The 15800-nt window shown below is 33.1% G+C and overlaps 1 protein-coding gene across 8 annotated transcripts in view; it reads left to right on the top strand.

The window, feature by feature from the left end:
• LOC129748030 (solute carrier family 12 member 4) overlaps positions 1-15800 on the top strand; it is a 780735-nt gene that overhangs the window by 725754 nt on the left and 39181 nt on the right. For all 8 annotated transcript variants that reach the window (XM_055742491.1, XM_055742493.1, XM_055742490.1 and 5 more), the window contains one exon: positions 14037-14159. In XM_055742491.1, coding sequence (XP_055598466.1) covers positions 14037-14159 — 123 coding nt within the window. The remainder of the gene's footprint in view (positions 1-14036; positions 14160-15800) is intronic.

Below are 15800 nucleotides of genomic sequence, written 5' to 3'. Positions count from 1 at the left end.
AATAAGCTTTCGCTTTGCTAAGAAAGGACCGAGCTGTTGTCACATTGGCCTTTTCATTTCGCCCACTTCCGGCGTTGAGTCGTTCAAAGTCTGCTTCTGCCTCTTCTTCTCTCCGGGTGGTGCCTTCACCGAATCCCGAATCCCTATTTGCCAGGCAGGACCAAGTCAGGACAACGACGGTCCCGGTTGATGGATGCTACTAAAGTGTTATTATTAGGAAGCTTTTTCCCCGAGAGACTCCCGTAGGGATTTTCACCTAACCGGTCATTAAGTTAAACAATTTTTAGGGGAAGGTCGCCCGGTTTGGGTGGTTTTATAGTTCGTTTATTGCCCCGAGCATTTATGGAGCTTTTTGGGAAAACACAGATAAATGAATACACAAACAATAATGTCCAAGGACTTTGAGGTACATTATCGTTTTGGCTTTTTAGTTTTTAGGTTGTATTGACCATATAAATTTTTGACAAATGGAAAGTTAATCTAGTGCCACTTTTGAGCTTAAATGGTATAAGGTAGAAAGTTCATAATCAATTAGCGTTCTTTAATATCTCAATTAGCTTCTCACCAGAGAACCGTTTTCCATACTTCTACATTTGATGAGCCTGAACTTTTTGCCTTTCTTTCAGAAAGGTATAGTTATCGGTCGATTTGGAAGATCATTAATTATGGGTCTTAGATATACCTTTATAGGTACCTATCGAATCAGCTCGACGAGTTCTGTCGATGTCAGTGTATTTGTATGTATTGGTGTGATTTTTTTATAAACTTTGTCACTACGTTTTTGCGAAACTGGGAAGTACAATAAAAATGATTTTTGTCTTAAAAAATTTGATTTTTTTCCCTCTTCAATGTATAAAAGAAAGAAAAAAAAACAAAATAGTTTGAAAAATAAATTTTCATAGTAATTATCATCAAATCATCACACCAAAAAACGTGTCAATTGGGCTTGCTAGCCACAACCAGCAATCACTAAAATCAAGATGATCGTATATATGACGTCAAATTATACATGACGTCATTTACACGATGTGCGCGCTCGCTGTGTATAGTGGTAAAAAGTTACAGCCTCCACTCCCACTCATGATGTCTTCATGACGACATAACGAGCGGGAGGAAGGAGTAGGAAAGATTGGTAAAATTACTAATTTAATTTTTAAATTCACTTTGTACCAGTTCAGTGTTAACCGAACCGGTTTCAAAAATTTTAGGGCCGAAGCTCCTAACCATATTGTAGTGATATGGATTTTCATTAAGGGGTACAACCCCAAACTTTACATATCCAATCGATAGGTCTTATATCCGACATCCGCATTTTTCTGCAGCGATGGCGGGCGATACTTCGCCCAACGCTGTATTCGCAAGCAAAGGTTTCCCTTAGAAGGAGAAACCACATAAGAGACGCGAGCGGAGCACACCATCTTAATTTCTCTCATACCGCTCGAGCTTATGTCGTTCGTGAGAGCATAAGAGGAATTGAGTTGGTGTGCATCGTCCGAATCAAACGCCAAAAATTTCTCCATTTAGTAGCATTGACTCAAACTTTTAGCCTGTAACCAAACCGCGATCGTTTTGTGCTAAAATTTTAGAAGGGTTACGACGCAAGCGGGAATCTGTCATATAGTTTTGTAGTAAATTTGGAAAAGGGCTAACGCGCCAAATGTAAACAAATCTAGCGTAATATTTCATAAGGGCGAAACTAGCAGTTAGCTCGGAACGAGAAAAACGCGTTTGAAATTTCGGAACATTTTATCAAATCCTGTTGGAGCATTGCGAGGGGGTGGGAGGGGGGGGGGGGGTACAGAATTGAATAGCAAATTGACAAAATTCACAAAATTCACAAAATTGACGAAATATACTAAATTGACAAATTTCGACAAATTGGATAAATTTGACAAATTCGACAAAATTGACAAAATTGTCAAAACTGACAGTAGACAAAATTAACAGTTGACAAAATTGACATATTAAACATTGAACATACCGACACTGTTTATATACCCATTCATATTATAATTCGACTCAAATATTTTTCCAACACAATTTTCAGCTACAATCAATAATTTTAAAATTTTTTAAAGTCTAGAAAAATTTTTAATGATAAAACATGCTTTAGGAAAAAGGCTGTAAATCAGTTATTAAGTGCTCGAAAAAAATTTTGCTTAGTGCCTGAGAAAGTTGAGATTAGAAGCTATATGTTGCACATATGGAACGTTTTTTTAAAAAACTTTCTAAGATCATGGCCAATAAAAATGTAAAAAAAAGTTGCGTAAAACCCGTACTTTTCAATCAATCAACCACCAAAGCTGTTCCTGTTACAGTAGAAAAATTTCAAAAATGAATTGGAAAGTTGAAGTAATTTGTCATATTTTGGCATCTTTAGATTTTGTAAAATACGAAATACATAATTTATGACGAATTTTCAAAGGTAGCTGTTTTTCGAACTTTTTATCAATTTGGATTTTCTGAGACGATTCCTACACCTAAGCTCAGCTTTGCACTGGATTTTGAGTATGTTAACGTAAGGTTCAGGCGATAAAACTATATGCAAAAGAAAGAAAATTGCATACCTAGTTCTAATGGTGTAACCGGTGTAACTGCATTGGCGGTGCAATGCTTAGCAAAAATATGATAAATAAAACAGTGAAGTAGTTTCTGAATTTTGAGAAGTCAGCACAAATTCTTGCTTGGCAGACGGGCGCAGTGGGTGGTAATATCACAAAGCTATTTTGCACACGAAGACGGCTGAAAGGAAACGAAAAAACAAACGAGCATTCGCTCAAATTTTCTTGTTTTACTTTCAGAAATATATTTATTATATTTTTGTAAAGCATGTAATGTAGTTACGTCACAAGAATCGGTATGAAATTTTCTTTCTTTGGCATATAATTTTTTTGCCTAAACCTTACGATAACATAATCAAAATCCTGTGCAAAGCTGAGTTTAGGTGTAGGAATTGTATCAAAAATCCGAATTGATGAAATGTTCGAAAACAGCTACCTTTGAAAATTCGTCATAAATTATGTATTTCGTATTTTACAAAATCTAAAGATGCCAAAATATGACCAATTACGTCAACTTTCCAATTAATTTTTTGAAATTTTTCTACTGTAACAGGAACAGCTTTGGCGGTTGATTGATTGAAAAGTACGGGTTTTACACAACTTTTTTACGTTTTTGTGGGCATGAACTTAAAAAAATTTGATAAAAATTTCCATATATGCAACATATAGATTCTAACTTCAGCTTTCTCAGGCACTAAGTGAAATTGTTTTCGTGCACTAAATAACTGATTTATAGCAATTTTTCTGAAGCATGTTTTTTCATAAAAAATTTCTTGGACTCAAAATAACTTTGAAATAATTGATTGTAGCTGAAAACTGTCTGAGAAACATATTTGAGTCCCATTGGCCTTTCAAAACTATAAATTTTAAAGAAATCGGTTGAGAAACAAGAAAGTTTTAGCGGAAACAGTGTAAACCGTCATTTGACCGCTCGCAGTATGAATAGGTATATACAAAGTGTCGGTATGTTTAGGGTTAAAGAAACAGAACAAACTGAGCCAGTGAACAAATTGTAATATAGGCAACTTTCCAAAATTTGGTGAAATGTGTTAATTTAATCGGTTTTTTTTAAAACTTGCCAATGGCAAGATTGAAAACAAACCGATAAAAATTACACATGTCACCAAAATTTCATTAAAAACAAAATTTACAAAGCAAAATCTGACATATTGCGTCAAAAATGACCAAAATTGACAATTGTTACCAGGATCATTGATATCTAATTCGAAATCCATTATAAAACCCCGAGGTTCCTTTCATTTCATTTTCAATTTGAAGGGTCTTACATTTGACATCCGTATTTTTCTGCAGCGATGGCGGGCGATACTTCGCCCAACGCCCAGCAAAGGTTTCCCTTAGAAGGAGAAACCAGATAAGGGACGCGAGCGGACGGAGCACACCATCTTAATTTCTCTCATACCGCTCGAGCTTATGTCGTTCGTGAGAGCATGAGAGGAATCGAGTTGGTGTGCATCGTCCGAATCAAACGCCAAAAATTTCTCCATTTAGTAGCATTGACTCAAACTTTTAGCCTGTGCCCAAACCGCGAACGTTTTGTGCTAAAATTTTAGAGGAGTTACGACTAGAGGTGCCAGATGTCCATATTTATCAGGATTTGTCCTGATTTTCGAGAGACCGTCCTGATTTTTCAAAAACTATCGAATTGTCCTGATTTTTGAAAATTGTCTCTAAAATGTCCTGATTTGTCCTGATTTTCATCAAACTTCTTAAATATGATCGAATTTGTTGTTAAAGTATGAGAAAATCGAATAAATAGCTTATAAAATAGTTAAACCCATTTAACAGATGTAAATCTTCAGTTCAGATGATATTTAAATGGTGTTTTTCGATATGTACTACTGGCCAGCCAACGAGCTGCGTACTGTTGTTGCATAAATCAAAGCGTTTATAGCACTGTATTGCGCCTTTCTTTATGCAATCTTAGCTGAAATTCTTATTATTTTCATGAATTAAGAGGTGTCCTAAAAAATCCTGATTTTTAACATCGCGTTGTCCTGATTTTTGACGAAACCGCCTGGCACCCATGGTTACGACGCAAGCGGGAATCTGTCAGATAATTTTGTAGTAAATTTGAAAAAGGGCGAACGCGCCAAATGTAAACAAACCTAGCGTAGTATTTCATAAGGGCGAAACTAGCAGTTAGCTCTGAACGAGAAAAACGCGTTTGAAATTTCGGAACATTTAATCAAATCCTGTTAGAACATCGCGAGGGGAGGGGGGATGATAAAAAAAATAATGCGAAACACAAATAAATTGGAATAAATAGCACGAAACTTTGTGTGCAACAAAATTGCATATTGCATTATTGCACAAAATCTATAACTCAAGTAATTTTTCATCAAATAAATCAAAAAAATCAAGAGTACAAAAGGTGAAATAATCTTCCCAAATTTGAGTTTAAATTTTGTAATCTATCGGATTTTTGATTTTTTTTCAAAATTCACATAAAATATTTCAAACCTTATCTATCTCCCCCTACGGGTTTTTTTTGTAAATTTCGGGGTGACAAAAGAAGAAATTGAGCTGTAATGCAGGTCTTCGCACGGTACTTTTTCACTCAGCTGACAACTCGATTTGTTTACATTTGGCCGTACGTCCTTTTGAAATAATCGATACCGCTGCTGATCTCATGCTGGGTAGGGAAAATCGAATCTTATTGGAAAAAATGTCATACTGGAATCAACTCATCTAGTAGTAGCGGGACAAGTTGTTGAAGAAAAATATTAAAAATACATATTTTAAATATTGTCGGGTATAAATCGTTATTAAGAAAATTGACAAAATTGACAAAACATATTAACAAAATTGATGAAACAGAAAAAAACTATCCAAAATGACAAAATTGAAAATTGACAAAACTGATAAAAATTTCAAAATTGACAAAATTGACACAATTGGCAAAATTGGTGAAATTGATAAAATTGGCAAAATTGACAAAATTGGCAAAATTGACAAATTTGACAAAATTGACAATATTGACAAAGTTAACAAATCCGGCAAAGTTAACAAATCTGACAAAATTGACAAATCAGGATAATTCACAATTCGAAAGTTTTTGAAAATTCAGACAACCTCTCGAAAGTCAGAACAAATCCTGAAAAATCAAGACACCTGGCACCTCTGACGTGCATTACAATTGTTCAGTTTTTGTTGTTGTTTCTCTTGTGCTCAGAGGTGCCAGGTGTCCTATTAATCAGGATTTGTCCTGATTTTCGAGAGACCGTCATTATTTTTTTTTAAGTTTCAAAAGTTCTCTCTGAGTGAATGAAAAAATTATAAATATGTCTTAACTAAAAAATTTGACAAAATTCTTAAACTCGACAAATTAAACCAAAATGACAAACATGACAAATTTGAAAAAAGAAATGACAAATATAACCAAAATGACGACATTCACAAAATGACAAATTTCACATAATTGACCAAATTTGCAAATTTTACAAAAATGCAAAATCTGTTAAATTTTCTAAACTTGACAAAACTGATTAAAATCGTAAGAATAACAAAATTGAATTTTTTTTTCACAAATAAAATTACAAATATTTTTTTACTGATACTGATAGAATAATACAAAACTGACCAAATTTTCAATAGACGCTTTCTTCTAAAAGCAAATCTTGGGGACGGGGACGGGGACTACAGAGACTTGCATAGTGAGTTAGCTTTATATTCGGCTTACCCTACTTACGAATCCATCCCTTGAACGTCCCATACAGCTGTTATTAAATGGATATGTTGTAACTTACGGTGACTTGTTGATGAAGCCTTAGCCACAACTGCGGAACGACCGTGCACCCAAGGTGCCTACCATACATACATACAAACAAAATTAACAAAAACTACATGAATTGATAATATTTACAAATCGGACAAATTGGATAACGATGACCAAAATGACAAAAACTATACAAACTTAATATACAAAATTGACCAACTTGACAATTTGCCTTAATTAACAAAACTGACACAAATATGACTAATACATATCTCATGATTGAGAGTAAGTGAGATGCAAATATGCTTCCACCCAACTATTTTTTGCAAATCCCCGTATCCTGCACTACAGAGGTTTCTCAGAATAAACGTTGAATCATTTGAAACACATGGCTGGGCATCCATTTTTTAAATAATATTCTTTAATATGATTTTCGGTTTTTATCAGGAATTAAGTATATTGTGTCTTGCATATGCATCCAAAGATAATTAACACTCTGGAAGAAAGGCTACAATCCACTGTCAAGTGTATTAAATCGGGTTTTTTGTTTTTGCTGTTGTTTCAATCAAACATAGCATTTTTTTTCTTCTCCTCGTGATGAGAAAAATGAAACCACTATCAGAGAAAGAATACAACATTTATAATAATTTACTCAACTGGATTCTCAAATTATTTCATAAGGATGCAGTTGATCGAGTGAAGTTAAAAAAAAGAATACCTTTACTATTCCGAGAATAGTTATGGGATGTTACAGGAGGGATTCAGAAAATTGAATTCAATGACGATTGAAAGCATTTTTGACGATTTTGTGAATTTGGACTTTATTATAGCGTAAGTTTAGTATATGCAGTACAGTTCAGTAGAGTATAGTAACCCTTTTCAAAGGAAAAAGCCTAAAAAACTATCTTCATCCCTGAAAATGTTGTTATATAAAATCGAAACGTTGGACGATAAACAATTGTGTTTGTTTTCAGATTTTGGTCAGATGTTTGGGTTCATCATTATCAGAGTTTAAAAAAACATTACAAATGAGTTGGGTTTAATTACATTTCGATGTAAGGTTTTCAATTTTGTAAACATTTTATCAGTTAATTCGATAGTTAATAAATGGCATAACTGCAGAAATGTTCTTTTTTAAGTTTAAATAATTTAAAAGATTTTTGTATTTTACATTAAGTTTGGTGTAATTTTCAGATTAGAAGAATTTTATTTGCATATATTTTTATTTTACCAACATACATATTTCGAAAACTCGTAAACACAAAAACTTTTAAGCTAATTTTCGCTAAAATGCAACTATACGCCTTTGATGCTATTGAACAATATTATGTTACAAACTACTAGAGTCTTGTTCGAATGGACGGGGTTCAAATAGGACAACCAAAACACCCTTAAAACAGTTCTTTAGAGCTTAATCAGTCCTTGAAACCACGAACATCGCACATACAAATGTTTTGAACTTCATTATAGAGTACATATTATTCACTCGACAGAATAGGGCATAATTTCTATTTGAAAGTCACTTACAGTGTACATAAAAATCTCTTCTGCAACTTTCAAGTTCGTTATTGAGTCCATATAGTAACTAACTCGAGGGAATTGAGCAATTGTTTCTTTTTTATCAACTTCTATCTATGTAACTTCCAAAGCCGTTATTTAAAAAAATTTGTGAGTTTTGATTTCTTGGGTTGCCCCTAGTAGCTTTTACCATAGTACTTTTCACTAAAACTTTGTCGTTTTTGTGAGAACTTATCTTCAAAAACGTCCATGTTTGTCTGTCTGAAATAGTGTTATTTTGTTAGGTTACTTTAGGTTATTTTCGTACTAAATTACTGGAGGATTTGAACTTCTGATAAAAATCATATAAAAGTGGTTTTTAAGTCAATTTTTCTCAGATTCGTCCTTCTGTAGCTTCGAATTTTTGAATGTTGTTTCCATTTTTTTTTCAAATTTAATCAATTTGAACCAAAACTGCAAAAATTCGAAATTACGGGATGGGAACCTCAACAAATTTCAGAAAAGTTAGCACCTTTGCGTGACTTTTTTCTCAGAAAGTTTCACCTTTCCGTTTATTTTTATCTGAAAATAATTGTTTGAGGTATTTCTTGGTCTAAATTACCCAAAACGATCAATTAACAGACTAAATTGCCGCCGACCGTGGCTTGGAGGATAACGTTCAAGTCTTCTAAACCAATTTTCATGATATCGAATCTCGGTCCCGTCATACATAGTATTCTTTCAAATTTTTATATTTTTACACCTCCAATAACTTTTTTGGTTGTTTTTGCTGCCAGAAATAGCAATAAAAATTTTGAAGGCGATCCATCCAGTCCTAAATTAGCGCAACGAGTTTTAATTTTGCGTGAAAATTTGTATGAGGGAACAAAATTTTTCGTTAAAAAACTGTATGTATTAAAAGTTCCAAAAAATATAACTTTGGATGAAAAATATTCCTTGATTCTTGCCATATTATTCATGTGAAAAAAGCACAAACCTAACTTGTAAGCCAGAAAAGGTATTCGATGTTATACAATTTTTTTTTTCAAAATTAATTTATTAAATTTGAGAGTTTTTGTCTGACTATTTAAAGCTGTGTAACCGTAGGATGAAAATAAAAATCTCAAAAAACGGCTTTGTGTAGCCTGGGAGTTTATTCATTTATATAATCTTTTCAAAAACATTTCTTGAAACTATTTAAACCTCTAGCAAGTAAAGTCTGTCATTTTCAAATACTTTTCAATGGATTCAGATTATTTTATTTTGAAATGATTATAACTTTTTTCATGTAATGCTTTGATGCTTGTCATGCTTGCAAAAAATAAAGCTTGAGAATAGTGAAAACCAAAATTTAAAGACCAATTTCATTACAAGTTCATTTGAATTTTCTGGATAATTTTATGTGCTAAAATTTCTTCTTTCATACAAATTTCCATACAATATTGAAACGCCTTGCGCTAACTCAGGAATCAACTAAATCATTTCACTGATGCTTGATGACCCAAAAGGCATCGTGAAAACATATGGGCAATCAATGTACACCTAGAGTTAAATTCTCTTAAAATCTCTTCAAAGAAACATGAAATTTCCCTGTGATCCTATATGTGTGTGTGATCTTTTTTTTCCAAAAAAAAATGATAACAGAACTTCTCATTCATTGTAAATTGTCAAAGTATTCAGAAGGTTTTGATTATCGATGATTTAATCAGAAGAAACCCAGCACTAATAAAAAAAATTGCATTAATTCCTTTCTAAGGACGCTCCCTCTTTGAATCTTCGGACCCAATTTTTCTCATTATGCACTAGAAAATTTTTCAAAATATCTATAATAAATCTCTCAAAAACTCTTAATTTAAGACTTTCAGATTTTTTTAGCAGATTGTCACAAGCAGGTCAAGTTATACCTTAGTAGAAACGCCATTTTTTCATCGCAATTCAGTTTTATCAGCTCTTCAGTAAAGTAAGTAAAAAAAGTGCGAATCACATTTTCCCATCAATATTTCAATCTGGATTGTTAATCCAATGTTATGAATTCAAATTCTGAAAATTCATTGTAGAACATCCCAGAATGTGATTAAATTTTCAACAACTCCTCAACCAAAAGAAGACAAGAAGTGGCAATCTTAAAACTTATGTATATTTACGAAAAAACACATTGCACATTTTTATCTGAAAGTATCAAAGTTTGACGTTAAACCTGTTCAAATTATATTGGTTTGAAATTTATAGACATTTTCTCGAAAAAAAAAATTGAAATTCACAGACTAAAACACACATACAGGTCACACAGGTTGAAATTAAGAGAATATATTTTATTCTGCCAAATTATTACAATCATAAATTCGGTTAACTTCACCATTTTTACTTTTGTTTAGCCAATATGATTGAGGTACGGTTTTCACGTTTTGTTTTGAAGCTGAAACCAACTTTGGAGAAAGTTACCAAAAGGTTGCCAGAATTTTTTCCGGGTTTATCCGGGTTTGTCCGGATATTCAATACAAAATTTATACAAAAAAAACCTAATTGTGTTGTAAATTAGTTTTTATTTATGTTTCCAAAACGAAATTTTTCGAGCAAAGTTTTATAAAAATAATCATTTTTTGGAAGCCTTTTCTTGTTTTTTGTTGAGTAGATTTTGGGTTTTGATATAATTTGCCCGGATGTAGTCAATTTTGAAATCAAATGCCTGGATTTTTCCAGGATTTTGTATAAAATTGCCCGGATTTGTATGGCCCGGATACGTGCCACAGTGGGGCAGACCTGACAAATCAATGGTCAAAACTTCATAACTTTTTGAAGTTTGAAGTCTTCTGAAAAGTTGTTCATCTAATCAAAATCTTTAACTTGATGTAACTTTTTTTAACTAGATGTTGTGAAATTTGATCTAGATTACTTTGTTTAGATGATTTTCCTTATTAACTCGGAAGCTACTCAGTCGATCGGCGAGAAAATTTTCGTGTAAAGGATTATAGGACCATTAACAAGTTAAATGATGTTTTGAGATCCCTTCCCTCACAAGAATTGGGGGCTCCCATACAAATATTACCTGAATAAATATCTGCACAACTCTTGAATAAATAATGCTAATGGATCCAAATTTGGCAAGAAAGAAATGCATGTTATTTTAACACTTTTTGAAGACCCATCTCTGTTCTGTAAGAAGAAGATTTCATAAAAATGGTACACAATTTCTACATTTCTAAAAACTATTCAAGCAACCACAGAAGATTTAACAACTGGAAGAAACTTGACAAATTTACCTTTATTGATAGCTTTGTCCAGACTTATTTTAGTTTGAAGCCCAAGATTATTTTTCGCAAAAAAGAATGTATCTGTGTGGCTACAGCGCTTCCATTTTTGTTGTATATTGGAGCATTCTCTTGTTGTAATTTTTCTCACAGCTTTTTTCCTTCCACAGTCTATAATCATAGATAGCTAATTTTTTTTCCATAATTTAAGTTATTCTATTATTCCAGGCCTTGTGACTGCTCTCATTGAGTACTTCAAAAATGTCTCGTCTCCGGACATTTTGAACAAAACTGTCTTCAAACCAATAAAAAACACGTGCACGATGTCAGAGCGCAGCAACAAAACAAATAAGTTCAGATAAATAAGCCATAAACTCATATTGCTACCTTATATATTTAAGTAGCTAATGGATCAAGTAGGCTGTTGCTTAATATGACAGCAATAAAACATGGTTGCATTGTTTTTTTTAATATCTAAACATTCAGTGTATAAATAATTTCTATTTTGTTTTTCAGTAAAACTAGAAGATCTGGTTTTTTTCCTATTGAACGAATGTTTTAGAGACATTTCAAAGAAAAAATGATGAATAAAATATTAAATTAGTTAACAGATACTACGCATCTGATCGAAAAGAATTTGAGAAGATTATAGACAGTTTATATTCCAAAGAATCTTATCTGCTTGCCTGTAGATAAAAAAAACATTTAAAAACCTGGAATAGTATTATCTAAATTTTTAGGAGGATAATATTTAAAAAAAACAAAATTATTTAAATGAGCTGAATTTCAAATTCGATTGAGTTCAAGTTTTTCTGTGTCTCCATCATCCGTGATTCGATTATCCGTAAATTTTTACTCGATTTTCGTTTTTTTAGTGATTTTGTTAACGTTGAAAATATAAAATGAACGAATAATTTAGTTCTCATTTTTCAAGAAAATTTTATTTCAACTAGAAACAAAAAAAAATGTTCTACATAATCATTACCCAAGTGTTATTTTTGATGGAATTAAAGATTTTCTCTCTAATTTTTTGCTCTTATCTCCTAATCTCTGAAGGCAAACGGTTTCAATCTGTCTAACGCGGAGGTACCAAAAAATTTTCATCATTTTATACCATATCGCTTGGTGGACTCACACTAGATGAAGAAAAATAATTTTGACCAAAGACCGACTTTCTGGGACTTCGTATTGTAATTAAATTCTAATAATAAAAAATTGAACTTAGCAATATAATTTCAGCATAAGTTTTATATTAATCATACTTTTATCATTGAAATTTTCTTATTTTTAGTTCTAGTTTGAGACCCAATCATGATATTGTTTGAATTGTCTATTTCAGAGTCCTGAGAATAGAATCTGAATTCAGAGTTTGAATTCTAGATCTGAATTCTACATTTTAACTCTGTGTCTAAATACTAAACCTGATTTCCAAATCCGATTTATGAATCGAAAATGATCAATTTGTGTCTGGGGTGTGAATTTAAATATCTAGTTTGAATTTCTTATTTCTCATAATTCCTAATTTCATATTTAAACTGCATACTTTTAAGTTAGCGTTTCTGAAGTACTTTTCCATCTTCTAACTCCAGCACAACAGTGTCGATTGCGTCAAAAGCAATTCTCAACCACCATTTTCCCCCGTTTAATTCGTTTATAATTCCCTTTGAAAAAGTGTTATTAAAAAGAATTCAACATACTTCTTACTTGCCTCCTCCATTTCCTAGTTTGCACCATTAAAGTGATTTTCTGTTAATTTTCGTTTGCTTTCGCCTGCAAGAAGTTTCCCCTTTTTATCGCAGTTTCCACCATTTTTCAAAGGCAGTTGCCACTTGCATACTGGTACCTACCTGTCGTACAGAACATTTCAAGAACCTTAGTTGTTTCCATTTCGTTGCCTTTTTTTCATTTTTTGTTCCATGGTTTGTCGTTCGTTATTATATTCATCTGCCCGCTCACAAACTGGTAGTTTTGCGAGAAATGTAAACCTCTAATTTGATAAAACTTCCTTCACAATTGATATTGTTTCCTGTTTATGTCTGGTTTCTGTTTTTTCTTCTATTCTAAGTATTCTTTCTCATAGTTATGGTTCAATAATACTTAGCATGAAAGGTGATTTCGTTGAAGGTTGGGGTGAAATTATAATTAAACGTTAAATTTATATGCCTTACAATCACAACTTAAGCTTATCTCTCATCGTCCTGATCAACAAATTTAAAGAAACGAATATTTGTACCAAAATGCTATGTTAGTCGTTAAAGTTTGTAATTGTACTAAAAAAAACCCCAAAATACCAGAAAATAGAATCCCACCCATCTTTCACACCCTTCTCATACTTCTAAATGTCACTTACGTGTTCTTAAAGCTTGTTATCGAAAACTTTCGTCCACGTTTCTTTCCTTCGTTCACTTAATACCTCTCCACATCTGCCGTGCTACCTTTTCACAGCTCGCAAAATAGCTACAAACGGGACGGATTTTATTTGCAAGTCAAATGTTGTAGTAAGTTTTCACACATTTTTATTTATGGTTTCCCCTTTTTGTATGGTTCTTGTGAACAAGAAAGAAACACACTGAGTCATCGGATAAAAATAACCCACACTACTGTACCCTTTTCTTGCTCAGTTTTAAATCTCACATTGAAATATAAATGACCTCTCATTTTTTTTTTTTTTTCAAAACTAAGGCTTGTTCTAGGAAACTGTTTTTTTTTCAATTCTTGTAAAAAGGCATGTTACGCTTCTCAAGTTTAACCGTTCCAGGAAGAATGTGACTGCTGTGTAGATCTTCAAGAATTTATTATCTCCGCTAAACAGACGGGCTTATAGCGGCAATAACTTTAAAGCTTTAAGCTGCCGAAAGGAGTATCGCTTTTGGGTCTGGTATCCTTACTAATGAAATGTTTTTTTTCTCGTTTTTTTTTTCTCTCCTTTCATACCACCCCCGCATTATCATCATGCATTACTTATGTGGACCTGAAACCGGAAACACCCTGCAGGTGCAAGCAATCGTCGATCATCACCATCACATCGAGAACAACACCAAGACAGCGTCCAAGGTTCGGTTTGCGGATCCGTCAGAGAACAAGGAATTATTCAACGATGAAGAGGAAAAGCACGAGGTAATTGAAAAGACTATTTCCAATCATAACAGAAGTGATGTCTATAAACTTATGAATAATTTGAAAAAATCCTTCCTAGTAACAAAAAACGATTTAAAATGAGAAAATAGTAATGAAATTTTTTAATACTTCGGGTTCTATAATAAATATCAAATCCGTTTTTAAATGAGATTATTAAGGGCGAGTGCTCCAATATCACTGTTTTGGCTTCCGGTTTTCGATTTCCCCCCACCATCCAGACTTCCTGGCTGTCGACAAACGTTCCCCAAACACTTTAATTACACTTGTAACGGTTGATTTGGCAACTTTTAGCAATTTTGCCAGCTTTGCGTGCGAATAGCTCGGATTTTCGCGATGCGCGAGCAAAATTTTGATACGCTGCTCTTCTTCCTTGGACGGCACTTTGACAACTGAAGAGTGAATTTCAAAATCAAAACAGGAGCAACATTCTACACACACACCTTCAAAATGAGGGGTGTTCAGGTTTTTTAAATGCAAAATTGAAAGAAATACGTCAAGTTGATATTGACCAAATTTTGACCGTATCACCCTTTTCAATACCAGCTCAATTGGACATGAAGTACGGGTGCGTTGAAGTGTTACTTTTTTTTTTACTTTTAACCTAAGATTTTATTTGGACTCATCCGTTTTGTGCCCGAATGAGAGCGCAAAACATATTTTGAAGATTCATATAAATTCCCGTTTTTTGTACCGAAAGTTTTTGAGGTTGATTGTCCCGACTCATCTGTACACGCTCAGCAAGTGTGCGTAAGAAATGTCAAAAACGACTTTATATTGTACCAGGATAGCTAGATTCATAGGTATACTACTCCGTTGCTTGCATATGTATTAGTAGGCCTGTCAAAAAATAGTTATAGAAATCTCACAGAAATGTATGGAATTTTTTTAACATATGAGTTTTGTTGCAAAACTACTGATTTTAAAATTCGGCAAAAAATAGAAAAATATTCACCAAAGTATCTACAATGCATCAAGCGCTTATTCGAATGGAAAACATATTGTTTACGTGAATTTTCTATAGATTTGAAAAATAGCATTTTGCTCAATTCCTTACAGCTGATTTTTTTTAAATTTTACTGGATCTAAAATAAAGTAGCATTCACTACAATTTGTAACAAGTCATTTTTAGCATATTTTTGCAACTACATTTGAAAAAATGCTTTCCGAAATTCGAATATTTTGCTGAAATACTGCTAAATTGCCAAAGAAAAAACTGTCTCGTAGTCAGAATATTGAACGCTTTGGAGCATACATTTTACTCTACTGAAAATAATTTTCACTTTAAAGGTAAGTGACATCTGGAGTGAATTTTCGCCATACGTAAATTCATGTGAATTGGTCATTTTTTCACGTCCGTTTCGAAGAAAATTTTTTTCTCGCAAAATCGAAATTTGGCCGAATTCACAAAGTTGGATTGTTTAGTTTTGCCACGAAAGGTGGTATTCCTGCAGTTTGCCACAGAGTGTGGTTTTTCCTGCTGGTACGGTTGTCAATTGCCGTACCCTGCCAACGAACAGCCGGTGCGAAGGTACAGACGAAAACACCGCCAAGGCCATCATCATCATCAAAAGGGTGCTCTTTGTTCGCTCTGAACATACGGGTTTGCATACCGAGGAGGGC

Source organism: Uranotaenia lowii, chromosome 2, assembly GCF_029784155.1.
Source record: "Uranotaenia lowii strain MFRU-FL chromosome 2, ASM2978415v1, whole genome shotgun sequence".
Taxonomy (NCBI): domain Eukaryota; kingdom Metazoa; phylum Arthropoda; class Insecta; order Diptera; family Culicidae; genus Uranotaenia; species Uranotaenia lowii.
Note: the sequence above shows the minus strand (reverse complement) of the source record. Positions and strands in the feature narration are given on the sequence as shown.